Genomic DNA, 14,703 nt, shown 5'->3' with positions numbered 1-14,703 from the left:
CTGTCTGTGTGACAGCTCCCCAGCGACCACACAGCGACTTACCAACGATCACGGCCAGGTCGTATCGCTGGTCGTGATCGTTGGTAAATCGCTATGTGAGACGGGGCCTTAAAGCAGTTAAAACAAGCTGAAAAGGGCTGAACACATGCGCAGTAAGTCATGTTGACGTCGCACTGCATGCGTTTGTTATTTTTAGCCTTTTAGAAACACTTTTTCAGTTTTTTGGTGGAGTCTCATGAGACATTGTGCTGGATGTAACCTTATTGTTTTTAGTGATGCATCGTATTTGTCATGTTTTGCAGCAGCGTATTTTAGTCTTGTATATAAATAGTCGGCTGCTAGACATGAGCTACCTGCAGAATTGTCAGGTTTACGTCTTTCAGCTGCTTCACAACTTTTTGAAGCCTAAAGCCGTGAAAATAAGGTAAAAAGATGGTAAAATAGGCACAGGAAGTCATTCATTTACATGCTTTATCTGGAGGGTTCCAGGCAGAATCTGCCTGAAGATGTGTATGTACCCTTAGGTTCCCAAAAAAGGCAGTTTCAGAGCACGATCACTGCTTGAGCATAGAACCGTCTACCATTTAATAATAAAATGTAATTATTTTTTTTCTTTTATGATTTGGTAATTACCTGAATTGTCCGTGTTCTTATGTCACAGTGAATCACATTCACATCCTTCACTTTAATTGGACAAGGAGGTAATCTGGTTCTGGGAGCTTTGTACTAGTCATAACAAAGGCATGGGGGTGGGAGGCTCTGTTTCTCTGAGATGAGGCTTGGACTGTCCTTTGATGCCTACCCCACTATTATGTATGGAATATGAGATGGTGCGCGCAAAAAGGCAGTGGTTTAAAGCAGAGGTCCCCAACCTTTTTTGCACCAGGGACCGGCTTTAAGCAAGACCAGTTTTCCATGGCCCGGTGGGGGTGGGGCAGAGGCGGGGCTTTGGTCATATGGGGGTGGGGTTATGGAGGGATGGAGCTTAGTGCATACTTATCATATAATTATGACATTTATAATGAGAATGTGATTCAAACTGATTCAATGTGATTCAAACCTATAAAGCTGTGCCTTATATATAGTGCTCTGCACCGTTGCCCCATAGATGCTCCACATAAAGCTGTGCCTTATATATAATGCTCTGCACCGATGCTCCACATAAAGCTGTGCCTTATATATAGTGCTCTGCACCGTTGCCCCATAGATGCTCCACATAAAGCTGTGCCTTATATATAATGCTCTGCACCGATGCTCCACATAAAGCTGTGCCTTATATATAGTGCTCTGCACCGTTGCCCCATAGATGCTCCACATAAAGCTGTGCCTTATATATAATGCTCTGCACCGATGCTCCACATAAAGCTGTGCCTTATATATAGTGCTCTGCACCGTTGCCCCATAGATGCTCCACATAAAGCTGTGCCATATATATAGTGCTCTGCACCGTTGCCCCATAGATACTCCACATAAAGCTGTGCCTTATATATAGTGCTCTGCACCGTTGCCCCATAGATACTCCACATAAATCTGTGCCATTGCTGCTGCAATAAAAAAAAAAAACAACACATACTCACCTGTCTTGCTTGCAGCTCCTCAGCGTCCGGTCCCGGCGTCTCTCCGCACTGACTGATCAGGCAGAGGGCGGCGCGCACACTATATGCGTCATCGCGCCCTCTGACCTGCACAGTCAGTGCGGAGAGACGCCGGGAAGATGGCGCGACGCCCGGCGTGTGGAACGAGGACAGGTGAATATGTAATACTTACCTGCTCCCGGCGTCCCGCTCCTTCCCCCGGACAGCTGGTCTTCGGTGCCGCAGCCTCTTCCTCTGTCAGCGGTCACCGGCACCGCTGATTAGAGAAATGAAGCTAGCTGTCAGCGGCGCCGCGGACCGGCTGAAAAACCCCAACGGCCCGGTCCTGGTCCGCGGACCGGCGGTTGGGGACCTCTGGTTTAAAGTACTAGTTCCATTTCCCAAAATAATTTGCCCTTTTATTGTGAACTCAGAATTTCTGGCTGCTGTAAATACAAATATAATAAAGGATCTGAATATTTTGGGTAAAGTGGACCGGACTTTTCACTAGTTTGACTATAGCCACATCATGGAATAGTGGCTACTGTGCTGAATAAAACAAGTCTTTATTTTTTTTTTTAATGTTTCCGCTTTGGTGCAGAGGTATTGGCCTGTAAAGTTTGTTGTAATGTTCCTCTCAGCCGAGGAGGTGTTGGCAGAGGTTCGTCTCTAGGGGCGGTTATTTTTTCTCCTGCATGATGTTGACCAATCATAAGCAGGAAGTGTTATGTAGGGGAGAAAAAGGAGAATGTCAACTGCTCTGTATATGCAGCTGTCATCTCCTAGTGCTGCCAGTGTGGGGACGATGTGCAGCAGAGCTGACAGCGCTGTGACATGAGAGCTGCAGAGGTGTATGTAATGACACACGACTCTGCTCTACTCCCTCCTCGCCCATTTGTAATCACAGTACATGGCGGCAGTGAGGAGAGCAGGGCTGTGCCTGGGGGAATTTTGTTTCTCTTCTCCCACCCCATGACTTCTTATGATTGGTCAAGGTCATGTAGAGGCAAAGTACACTCCACAAGAGACGGATGTCTGTTACACTGCCTTGGTTGAAGGGGCAATTGGAATCTATGCGTTACAAGCTAATATCTCTGCAGCCGAGATGAGAAATAAGAATGTTCAGCCCCGCAGCCACCACTCCATGATGTGGGCAGTGTAACATACAAAGTCATTTTTTAAAGCTCATATTTTTTGTCTTCTTGACGATGCTACAATTGCAGCATCATAAGAAGAGCACTCAAGTCTCGACTATATTGAAGGAACATTATCAGCTGCTGCCTGTAGCGTTTGGATCCTGTAGTAGTAGATATGTTAGAATGATTTCATTTTTTAATGTTTAGCCTGTTTTTTTTTTTTTGTTTGTTTTTTTTTTTCAGGTACCTCAAATGAATTTAAATTCAGTATGCTCCCAGAAACCTGGCAAAGGGAATCGTGGGAAAACGGTAATCCATCTTTTCTCCTTTCTAGTTGGATTGCTTCCTATGTTGTTCTCAGGGATGATGGGGCACAAGCTCCAGCCTCCCAAGGTCCCATTAGGAGACACAATGGCAGATCCGTGTTACAGCAGAGATATCCTGCTACCCGTCACTATTTGAGCAGCGGCGATCACATCATCAATATGCTATTAATAATCACCCCTCAACAGGGCATTTTGGGAACGCCGAAAACCATTTTTTTTATTTACGCCAGGTGCACACGATCTGGAAGTGGCAGCACATTGGACACGGCACATGTTTGCCGTCTATTGGACGCAGGTAAATCCGCATGTGTTCACTGTACCATGTGGATTCACCGCGTCCTATACATTCTATGGGTGAATTATCTCTTACGCAGACGCTAGAAATTGACATGCTGCGGTCTGGAGAGACACGCCACATGTCAGTCTCCGCAGGCGTCTGTGGCGCGTAGTGGACATGGGATTTCTGGAAATCCCATCCACTGTGCTGTAACATCTGGCTGCTCTGGGCTTGACATAAGTACACAGCATCAAGCCCGCAGAGATTACCGATTGCGTGCATATACCCTTAAAGTTCCAAAATGAACAGGGATAATTAAAGGGCTTGTCCACTTTGGGAGAACCCTTTCTTATTCAATTCAGGGCCCCAAAGAAATTAAAACAATGGCTACTTCTCTCCTGCAGCAGCACAGTTCCGGCAATGTTGCTGGTTCCAGTGCCATCTTAAATAATCCATATCCAGGTATAATTGCAATATGTATGTACTGCTTCAAGTCACATGCCTTTTTCTTAAAGGGAATCTGTTGCCACTTATAAAGTTATGTAGGGGGCTTAGGCCTTTAATAATCATACCTGCAGTAGAGCTCTCACTACTTTAGTTTAACATAAAAACAATATTACGTATACAAATGTGGGGTCCATGGTGCACCCTTGGTGTGGCCAAGAACTTGGTGCACTATTCTGTCCCCATGGCATCCGCTGTACCTGCTCTTAGCTTGTTTTTACACCCTTCCCCCATCGCGAGCGCTGACTAATCTGCAGTATACACACAGGGGACATTTCTCTCCTCTTTCATGACTACAGCGGCCACACGCAGGATCACAGAGTAACAGATAAAAGATAGGAAAGAGGGAGGAAAGCATGCGTATACTGATACCTCCGCTCTGGGCAACGGATCAGTGTCAATCAGGCTAAGGGGAGGTGTGGGGGATGCGGAGTGCAAGGAATGGGACACCGAGCCCTTGGGCAGGCCAAGGGTGCACCGAGGACCCCTCACATGCATGTGCAAAACAACATTTATGTGAAACTAAAGTAATAATCTATATTTCAGAAACAGTTTGTATTTGTTATTACATCAATACAAAGCAATACCGCACGGATCGCAAAATATATCGTGCAAAAAAATATAATAATTAATAAATATGCAAAAGTATGTGTAAAAAAATGAGGAGAAGGGGTTATTCAAACCCTATAATGAAAATCACACTAAGGTGCACTCAAACAAAGTGACATAGTGCTAAGTGAATTAGGTGATGTGCATGCTTGCAAACAGCTGCCAAAAGTAAGCGGTGATACCATCCACCCAATGAGGCATACCCAGTATACAACAGCACAGCCGTGATAAAATGTTTACCTACGCCATATATTTATTAATTATTATATTTTTTTGCACGATATATTTTGTTATGTGAGCAGCGTTTGCATTTTTAGAAAAAAGTTCTATATAAATATTTTATAATTATAAAGAACTCTATACCTCCATCCTCTCCTTTGTTTGCACCTGAGTGTATACGGTGTAGCCCATATATAATATCCTGGCATGGTGGGTCATATTGCTGGTTAATACATACAGCCCCACAATCCTGTACTACGCGGATGTGTTTGTTTTTATGTATATTTTTTAATAATATTATTTTTCTTTTAAAATGATTTCTTCCTGATTATGTAAATCATTTGGCATCTCTTTGAATAAAGCCGCATTTTGAAATCCCTACGCTTGGTATATAATTTCCTTTTTTCTTGCGATCCGTGCGGTATTGCTTTGTATTGATATATGTCTAGGCAGTGGTTTTTCATTGAAATCGGACACAGCGCACCTTGGTGGTTTTATTAATTTGAATTTAAAGTGATTATCTCTTCATTGAGGATCAATATAAGAATCTCTTAAACCAACTGTGGGTATTCTGTGTGTTACTTATTTGTTATTACAGGCTAAGTTCCCTATATAACTGTATACGTTGTATAATTTGAGTGGGGGGAGGGGGGACAGGCTCACGAAATCTTTTAATACATTTGTCATTAATGTGATTTATCATTTTGTGTATTTTTCTTCTTTAGGAGATGCATCGGCGGGGCTCAACAAACTAAAATGTCCTCACTGCAACTATGTAGCAAAATACAGAAGAACGCTGAAAAGACACTTACTCATTCACACAGGAGTGCGATCTTTTAGCTGTGATATCTGTGGAAAACTGTTTACTAGAAGAGAGCACGTCAAGAGACATTCCCTGGTATGTTCCTCCGCAGCCATCGCATTACAGCCACATTAATAATCAGAGAGCAGGTCTGACAGCCTGCCTTCTATTTAGTCACTGCGTTCTGCTATTATGTTCTTTGCCCTACGTGTCTGATAATAGTTTAAGGCCTCATTCGCACTGGGGTATTTTAATTCAGAATTTCTAAGCCAAAACTTTGAGGTGGAAGTCTTTCTAAAGATCCATTTTTTTCCTGTGCTTTTGGTTTCCTTTTCTGAGCCAACAAATACTGCTATATTGTCCTGACCAAAATATGGCCGAGCCCAGACAGTGGGACCATGAGATCCGGGCTCGGGAGGAGACTAAGAGTCACAATAAGCAGTAACTACATGAATTATTATTTGTTGTCTTGCCATTAAAATCCACTTCATTGCCAATAATCCTGAGTTGGAGATTGCAGTTTTCCTAAAGTATCTTCTGACATTAAAGGGAACCTGTCACCCCCTCAGGCGTTTGTAACTAAAAGAGCCTCCTTGTGCAGCACTAATGCTGCATTCTGACAAGGTGGCTCTTTTAGTTATGCTCCTTGCACACGCTGAAATAAACGTTTATAAAATGTGCCCCCTCATACCCCGAAATCGTCCCGGGGGCGGGACTTTCCTTCCTAATCAGACACAGCACAGCTGTCACTCCGGGCCTGTGCATGCCGGGCGCCGCCTCCTCTTGCTGCATTATCGTCCACGGTGCCTGCGCTGTAAGTACAAAGGGCAGCGCAACTGCGCATGCTCCCCCAAAAAAACTTAATGCGCAGGCGCCAGGGACGATAATGCTGCAAGAGGAGGTGGCGCACACAGGCCCGGAGTGACAGCTGTACTGCGTCTGATTAGGAAGGAAAGTCCCGCCCCCGGGAATGATTTCGGGGTATGAGGGGGCACATTTTATAAACATTTATTTCAGCGTGTGCAGGCATCATAACTAAAAGCCACCTTGTCAGAATGCAGCATTTGTGCTGCACAAGGAGGCTCTTTTAGTTACAAACGCCTGAGGGGGTGACAGGTTCCCTTTAAGAAGCATTTTCATTTTCACAAAGCTTCAGCTGTCAGCCACAGGCAAAAAATATATCTATGGTGCCGTTATGGAAGAGTGCAGGAGAGTTGAGCTGTGCTAGAACCAGCTAATGATGTAAAGCCACAGGCAGCTTTACTGATGTGGATGCTCCAGCAGTGTACTCTACTCTGGCAGAGGGTGAATTCTACACTTATTTAGCTTGATGATAGCTCAAACGTGGAGATGGGAGCACACTGGAGAGGGGTCTGCAGCACTGGGAGAGGGGTCTGCAGCACTGGGGAGAAGCAAGTGCTGCTGGGAAATGTAGATTTGGCAGATAAGAATAAGACCGCTAATTCTATGTGAAGCTGAATGCACAAAGGTGCAAATAGACAAAAACAAAGGTAAAAGAAAGAAACTTTGTTTGCTTAGTCTGCATATTAATAGTTATGCATTTACTGCACTTTGTGAAAAATGGTGTATTGTGGGAGCAACCCTGTAATTGGTATCTCAACTGCCTTTCTGTTTTTGTCCAGGTGCACAAGAAAGACAAGAAATACAAGTGCATGGTATGTAAAAAGATCTTCATGCTGGCAGCAAGTGTTGGCATTCGGCATGGCTCCAGACGATACGGAGTGTGTGTAGACTGTGTGGATAAATCCCAACCGGGGTTTCAAGAGGCTGGTGTAGATCAAGTGACAGACCAAGACTTCCCCAGGGATGAAGAATACGACGATAATGACCCTGTGGAGACGGTTGATGCAGATGATGACCTAGTTGATGAAGGAGAAGATCAGAATGACCATTCTCGGTGGTCAGAGCAAAATGACCCATCGCGCTGGGGAGAACAGAATGATCCGTCTCAGTGGGAGCGACAGAAACCTCAACCGCGGTGGGACGAGTCGGGAGACGTTTGTATGACAATAGATGATTGACTGCCGATTGGCATGTAAAACTCAAGGGTGCTGCAGCTGGAGGGGACATTACTAAAACATTGGACTGAAGGCTTACAATACATGGTACCGTGCTGGACGATAGTTGTTGCTGTGAAAACTGTAGGGTTAAAGCCTTATAGCAAAAATAAAATTATTTTGTTTTTATTTTTTTTTATATATTTTTTTTTTTTGCACAGGACTGTACAGAATACAACCATTTGGTTGACATTTACAGAGCCCTAACATCTCCAATCAGTTATCAAAGAAATTTATTTTTATTTATAGGATATAGCTATGTCGGTCCTATCGGAGCCTAAAAACTACTATTGTAATGTTAATGCGTGTCTCAGTTACGTTTTGTTAGTATGAGGAGGGATGATGAGCCGGGGCGTGTATGTGATGCTCTTACACTACTAGGGTGTGAATAACGGTCACTTTTTTATTTTATTTTTTTTGCGTTGCTACCCCTTATTGCTCTGTAAAGATCCATCTACTGCTTTAAGCTAAACTGCAGGTCTATATCCGATGGGTCTGGGGAAATTTCTGACATTTTTTCTCTGCAAATGGGTGATGAAAACAAGATGTTGGTGTTAGATCACATTTCTGCCACGTAGAAAAAAAAAACCGTATGTGTGTTTTGGGATTGTTTTTCCTTTATTTTGTATCATTCACTGTGATTGTATTCCCATTCTCTTTAATTTATTGTCGGTAAAGTCCACCAGTTTCGTTACTGCTCTGTCCCCTGACGTTGGCCCGAGTGCTGAAATCACAAGCTCTGTGTGGGCGCCACCTCGATCTACACTTCAGCAATATGCATATAAAGGGATTACTGAACTGGGGGGCGGCAAGTCGCTCAGGATTGTAGGATCATTTCTGTTTTATCGTTCAGTGACTTGCTCCTGAATTGCTGCTTTTTCTATTCTCCATGACACATGGCTGAATGTAATCTTTTTTTTTTTAGTAAGGCAGTGCGTTCCACGTTCTTTTATGTCCTCCTTTATTAAATGTGGCAATATTTTCCCATAAATGCCTGACTTTAGCACTTGGCATGCAATTTTTACTTTTCCCCCCCCCCCCTTAAATCTACCATTATATGTTGTCTTTTGATAAGCAGACTGTCCATTGTGTCCTCGCTTCTCCCAAATAGGCATTTTCAGTAGTTCAGATGATGAGAAACTTGCTCTCGACAAAAATAGTTAAAACCGAACGTCCTTGCAGAGCGTCACTGCATAAGGGAACATATTTCTGTACGTATCTGATGCCTGTGAGTGGCGGATTGCACGACGTCTCCCGAGGATGGTTATATCGCACTCCAGAGATGTCTTCCCCCTAGTAGTTAAGTGCCGCAGCCTTCAGCCAGGAACCCGAAGGCTAGCCTAAAATTCTTGTATGTGGTCCTTTGTTTCCCTCTGTGTACATTTCCTGTTTTTTTTTTTTTTTTTTTTTTTTAAATATATAATTGGTTGAAACTGAATTGTCCTAGCTGTTTGGAGTTTTTATGTAGAGCGCCCGGCAATTCTTAGTTGCTCAGAGGTTTTTTTTGTTTTTTTTAATTTGTTAAATAATTGCTTTATGATTGTCTTTTCTGTTAATAGGAATATCATGTCAGGTCGAGATTTCAGATGTGTACAAACTGCAATTATCTTTACAGTTTTATTATTTATTTTCTATATATATATATTTTTGGGGGGCGCAATATTGCATTGACTATCTAACTAGAAGAACAATGAAGTCTGTTTTATTTACATGCTACCATGTGTTAATTCTTTGCTTCTTACTCCAGAACATCAGGTATTTCTATACAGCCCAGCAGTTTGCAGGTTCTTTACTCTTATTCCTGCTGCTGATACTTCTCCCAAGTTCAGTTTAGGGTTGAATTGATGATAATGGGGTTGTCTGGTTTGCAGTCACTCTGTGATTACAGACGTCTGAATCCTTGCACCACACACTGTCAGGATTCTCTGGTGTTGTCGCTACAAGGACTCCGAAGTCTGCAGTCACATGGTTACTGCAGTTTTATCAGAACACAGGACAATCCCTTTAAGGGGAAGCTGACAGCTGATTCATGCTGCCAGAACTATGGGAAGAATGAATCAAGAGTCCGGCTCCATCATTTCAGCCAGGTATGTGTTTTTCTGAAACGCTGTCATATTTGAGAAGAAATATACTTTTAGCATCCTGGTGGGAACTATGAAATTAGGATGACTAGTCCAAGAAGCCGCTTACTGATGGTTTCCCCTCCCCATGATCAACTTACAGGCCTGTTTCTGTACATAGGGGAAGACCTGCTAAGGACCGATGCCACCATGGAACATACTTGTCGCATAGCCCCGACTGGCTTATCAAACTATTTTTTTTCTCTGAAAAGCCGCGGCATTTCAGATTAATAACATGCATGGCTGAAATGAGTGTCAGGTCCCCTTTATACTCCCTTCTTCATACTGTGTACTTGCCTAAGGTCTATGCTGCTGCTATTGTGGGTGTCTTGTTGTAGTGGGTATTGCGGCCATTGGTTGGCGCTCTACTTTGCTGCCCTGCTGAGTGACGCATAAAAGCGTCATACACTATAGTGAGTAAGGACAGCCGGCTAGAGCCAGGAATTCCCATTATCAATAAATCTTAAGGTGGGAAATGAATATGAAATGTTGCCCGAATCCAGACTTTGGTGGAGTGTTCCCCCTTTAAGTATTTTATAAGCTACTATAAACTGTATAAAGGAAGAGAAAAAAAAAGCATTTAGGCAATGTTCATTGTAATGTGTCGCTGCATCCTGTAATGTCTCTTTAAAACAATATTGCTGTCTAAATTGGAATATATTTATTAAAAGTCCCCCAGAATAATGGCCGCCGGCTTATAATGGGAATCTGCAGTCAGTAGATTTTCATTACATTATTGGAAAGCTAATACCTCCTAACCGTTAAATGTTACTTTTTTTTTTATTATTCGGTCAATTTGTTTTTAATTTTTTTTTCTCCTTTGGTGAGGTCCAAAATAGATTTCGTTTACTGACGAGTATTTTTTTTTCTTTAAATTGTGAATATCATGTTCTGCTTTGTGAATATGTAAGTAGTGTGTCATTTTTTTTTTCCCCCAACCTCCTATTTCTCATGTAGACTCCTATAAATAGTTTAAATAATTTGCTCCGTATAGATATGTCAATATATACGTATATATATAAGAAAATATAATATATACATTTCACAAAAATCTGCATTTATATTAGGAGCAAACTCACTCAGAAGCGTAGACCCTCGGACCTGGCTTTAAATTCTGTTGTGTAATTATTATTATTTTTATTTCCCTCCCTCCCATTTGTTCCCACAAATTCTTATTCTATTGAAAATGAGTTTTTATTACTTCAATCATTTATGTATATTCGATAAATTATGACCAAATGTGATGTTAGATTGCATACAGTAAATTGAAATATACACTTGGTACACTACAGCATTGTTGTGGCGTTTTATTTCCCGTTGCATGACGGGTGCCTGTGTGGCTGGTTGGATGTTTTGGTCTATAGTGGTACATGTTGTGTGTGCACCTAATCACAGTGGGATACTGAAGGATCTGCGCTCACTCAAATCACCATATGATGTTTCTCTAAGCAATTTGGTAAAGAACCAGACCAGATGCCAAGGAGTCCGCAATTTGAGAACTTCCGACTTGTGTGCAATGCCCTAGCTACAAATGTCAGAAACTAATATACCCCCTACTGCTGACATCTCTGGCCATTGTCCGGTCCCCTTCTTTCTACCGTCGCAGATCCAGTCTATGTATACATACATAGTGTGTGTGTGTGTGTGTGTGTGTATATGTATGTGTATATATGTGTGTGTATGTATATATGTGTGTGTGTGTATATATATATATATATATATATATATATATATATATATATATATATATATATATATATATATATATATATATATATATATATATAATCTAGTGGCCAATGGGAAGATTTGTTATTTTTTTTTTTTTTCTCAGTCATGTAAAATTGAAAATAAAATGTGTGTGTGTGTTTATGTGTATATATAATATATATTAATAATAGTATTATTATTTTTTTTTTTATTTTCAGTTAAAAAAAAAACACAAATTTTCCCATTGGCCACTAGGTTGTGATATTTTTTTTTTTTTTCTTAATATTTTTATTGAAAGCTTTATAACGAACATGGTAACATTTTAAATTGCAAAAATACAAATTTTACAATGCACAAAGAGCATGCGAGGGGGACAAAAGGTGGAACCTAAAGGTATTTTACTTAAATGACGACTTTTGTCAGGCCGGGGTCACACTTGTGAGAAAGTCGCGCGAGTCTCTCGCCTCAATACCCGGCACTGCCGCCGGCACTCGGGACTGGAGTATGCAGCTGCATGTATTTCTAAGCAGCTGCTATGGCCCATGACTGAGAGGATGAGAGCTATACTCTATTCCAAAGTTTACGTGTTTGGGACAAAGTCACCATGTACAGTAGTGTTCAAAATAATAGCAGTCCACTATGATTAACCCGATTAATCACTGTTTTTGGTATAAATTACATTACCACGTCACACAATTTACCATTTGGTGCAGTAGGTTCTAAGAAAATCAACAGACTGCATTCATGATCTGCAGGTTTTTGAGTCTGTGTTAGAATATTTAATTGAAAGGAGGAGTGTTCAAAATAATAGCAGTGTGGAGATCAACTAGTGAGGTCAATCATTCTGTGAAGAAACTGATGTGAATCAGGTGGCCTTTAACCCCTTCATATGACCCCAGCTTTTTTTCTGTTTTGCGTTTTCGTTTTTGCTCCCCTCCTTCCCAGAGCCATAACTTTTTTATTTTCCCGTCAATATGGCCATGTGAGGGCTTATTTTTTGCGGGACGAGTTGTACTTTTGAACGACCTAATTGGTTTTACTTTGTCGTGTACTAGAAAACGGGAAAAAAATTCCAAGTGCGGTGAAATTGCAAATAAAACGCAATCCCACAGTTACCGTATTTTTTGTTTGGCTTTTTTGCTAGGTTCACTAAATTCTAAAACTAACCTGCCACTATGATTCTCCAGGTCATTACGTGTTCATAGACACCAAACATGTCTAGGTTCTTTTTTTTTATCTAAGTGGTAAAAAAAAAATTTCCAAACTTTGCTTTAAAAAAAAATTTGTGCAATTTTCTGATACCCATAGCGCCTCCATTTTTTGTGATCTCAGGTTGGGTGAGGGCTTAGTTTTTGCGTGCCGCCCCCTTCTGTACGCACGGTGATTTCGGATGTGCTCATTGCACACATCCGGATTCTCCGAACCCCATACATAGGACCCTGTGATTTACCTTGCTACGACGGAGCGTCGCTGCAAGGTAAACAGACATGCTGTGGTCTAAAAAGACGCGCCGCATGTCAGTTAATGCAGTGACGCTGGGTGCGTGTTTGCACTCATAGTGGAGACGGGATTTCATAAAATCCCCTCCATTATGCTGTAACATCTGGACTCTGCCGGTTGAACGCTGAGGCTGTACGCAGCGTTCAATCCGCAGTTAATCCGAATGTAATCCTGCCCGTGGACACATACCCTAAGGCTGTGTGCACACGTTCAGGATTTTTCGCGTTTTTTCACTATGAAAACGCATACATATGCATCCCATCATTTATAATGCATTCTGCAATTTTTGTGCATATGTTACATTTTTTTCCACACAAAAAAACGCATCGCCGTAAAAAATGCAGCATGTTCATGGATTTTTTGCGGATTTCCCACAATAGTATTGCATTGGGATCCTCTGGAAAAAAACAATGCGAAAAAAACACATTTTTTTTTCTTGCAGAAAATGTCCAGTTTTGTTCAGGAAATTTCTGCAAGAAATCCTGACTTGTCCACATAGCCTAATAGTTAGAAGACCTGTGTGAAGCTAATCTCTTAGCAAGAAGTCCCCGCAAAGTCCCACTGTTAGGGCGGAGTCACACTAGACCGTAATACGGACGAGTGCAATGCGATAAAAAATCGCGTAGCACTCGGCCCAATGTTAATCTATGGGGCAGCTCCTATTATCCGTTGTTTTCTCGGCCATATTCAGGATCCGAGTGAAATCGCAGCATGCTGCGATTGTCAGCCTATCTCTGCCGAGAATCGCCAATGCAAGTCTATGGGTGTGAGAAAAAAACGGATTACACACGGACCATCAGTGTGACTTGCGAGAAATACGCACCGGTGTTCTATAGAAAAGCCGGCAATTCATTGAGGTGTACAGTAAAATCACACTGACAGGTTAGAATAGAACACATAAAATTAATGTATCCACATAGTATAGGTAGGTATATACAGTTATATGAAAAAGTTTGGGCACCCCTATTAATCTTAAGCTTAACCCCTTCCCGACCTTTGACGCAGCGTATGCGTCATGAAAACCTGTGCTAATCCGACCTGTGACGCAGCATATGCGTCATGGTCGGATCGCGCTCCTGCAGGCCGGGTGAAAGGGTTAACTGTAATTTCACCCGACCTGCAGGGACAGGAGGAGTGGTACTTGAGCCCAGGGGGGGTGGCTTCGCCCCCCCCCCGTGGCTACGATCGCTCTGATTGGCTGTTGAAAGTGACGTTTCACTTTCAATCAGAGCGATAGTAATATTTCACCAATGAAAATTGGTGAAATATTACAATCCAGCCATGGCTGATGCTGCAATAGCATCAGCCATGGCTGGAGATCGCGATCTGCCCCCCTCCACCGCCACCGATCTTGTCCCCACGGTCCTCCGTCCTGTAATTGCTGTCCTCCGCTCCCCTCCGTCCTCCTGTCCGCTCCCCCCGCAGTCCGATCCCTCCCCCCGCTGTCCGATACCCCCACTTCATACTTACCGACCTCCGGTGTACCTCCCGGTGTCCGTCCGTGTGCTCCATGGGCGCCGCCATCTTCCAAAATGGGCGCATGCGCAGTGCGCCCGCCGAATCTGCCGGCCGGCAGATTCGTTACAGGTACATTTTGATCGCTGTGATAGGTTCTATCACAGCGATCAAAATAAAAAAATAATAACCCCCCCCCCTTTGTCACCCCCATAGGTAGGGACAATAATAAAATAAAGAAAATATATATATATATATATATTTTTTTTTACACTAGGGCTAGGGTTAGGGCTAGAACTAGGGTTAGGGTTAGAATTAGGGTATGTGCACATGGTGCGGATTTGGCTGCGGATCCGCAGCGGATTGGCTGCTGCGGATTCGTAGCAGTTTCCC

General features: G+C 42.5%; 1 protein-coding gene across 1 annotated transcript in view; it reads left to right on the top strand.

Annotated features, from left to right (window-relative positions):
* The window catches only part of ZBTB10 (zinc finger and BTB domain containing 10), a 43,426-nt gene extending 32,492 nt beyond the window's left edge, over positions 1–10,934 (top strand). The window contains exons 3-5 of the mRNA XM_077270710.1: positions 2,954–3,019; positions 5,371–5,543; positions 7,091–10,934. Coding sequence (XP_077126825.1) covers positions 2,954–3,019; positions 5,371–5,543; positions 7,091–7,489 — 638 coding nt within the window. The 3' untranslated portion in view covers positions 7,490–10,934. The remainder of the gene's footprint in view (positions 1–2,953; positions 3,020–5,370; positions 5,544–7,090) is intronic.
* The last annotated feature ends 3,769 nt before the right edge of the window (positions 10,935–14,703 follow it).

The sequence above is a fragment of the Ranitomeya variabilis genome, chromosome 6, assembly GCF_051348905.1.
Source record: "Ranitomeya variabilis isolate aRanVar5 chromosome 6, aRanVar5.hap1, whole genome shotgun sequence".
NCBI classification, from domain to species: Eukaryota; Metazoa; Chordata; class Amphibia; order Anura; family Dendrobatidae; genus Ranitomeya; species Ranitomeya variabilis.
The sequence above is the reverse complement of the archived record's forward strand: the minus strand, read 5'-3'. Positions and strand labels throughout refer to the sequence as shown.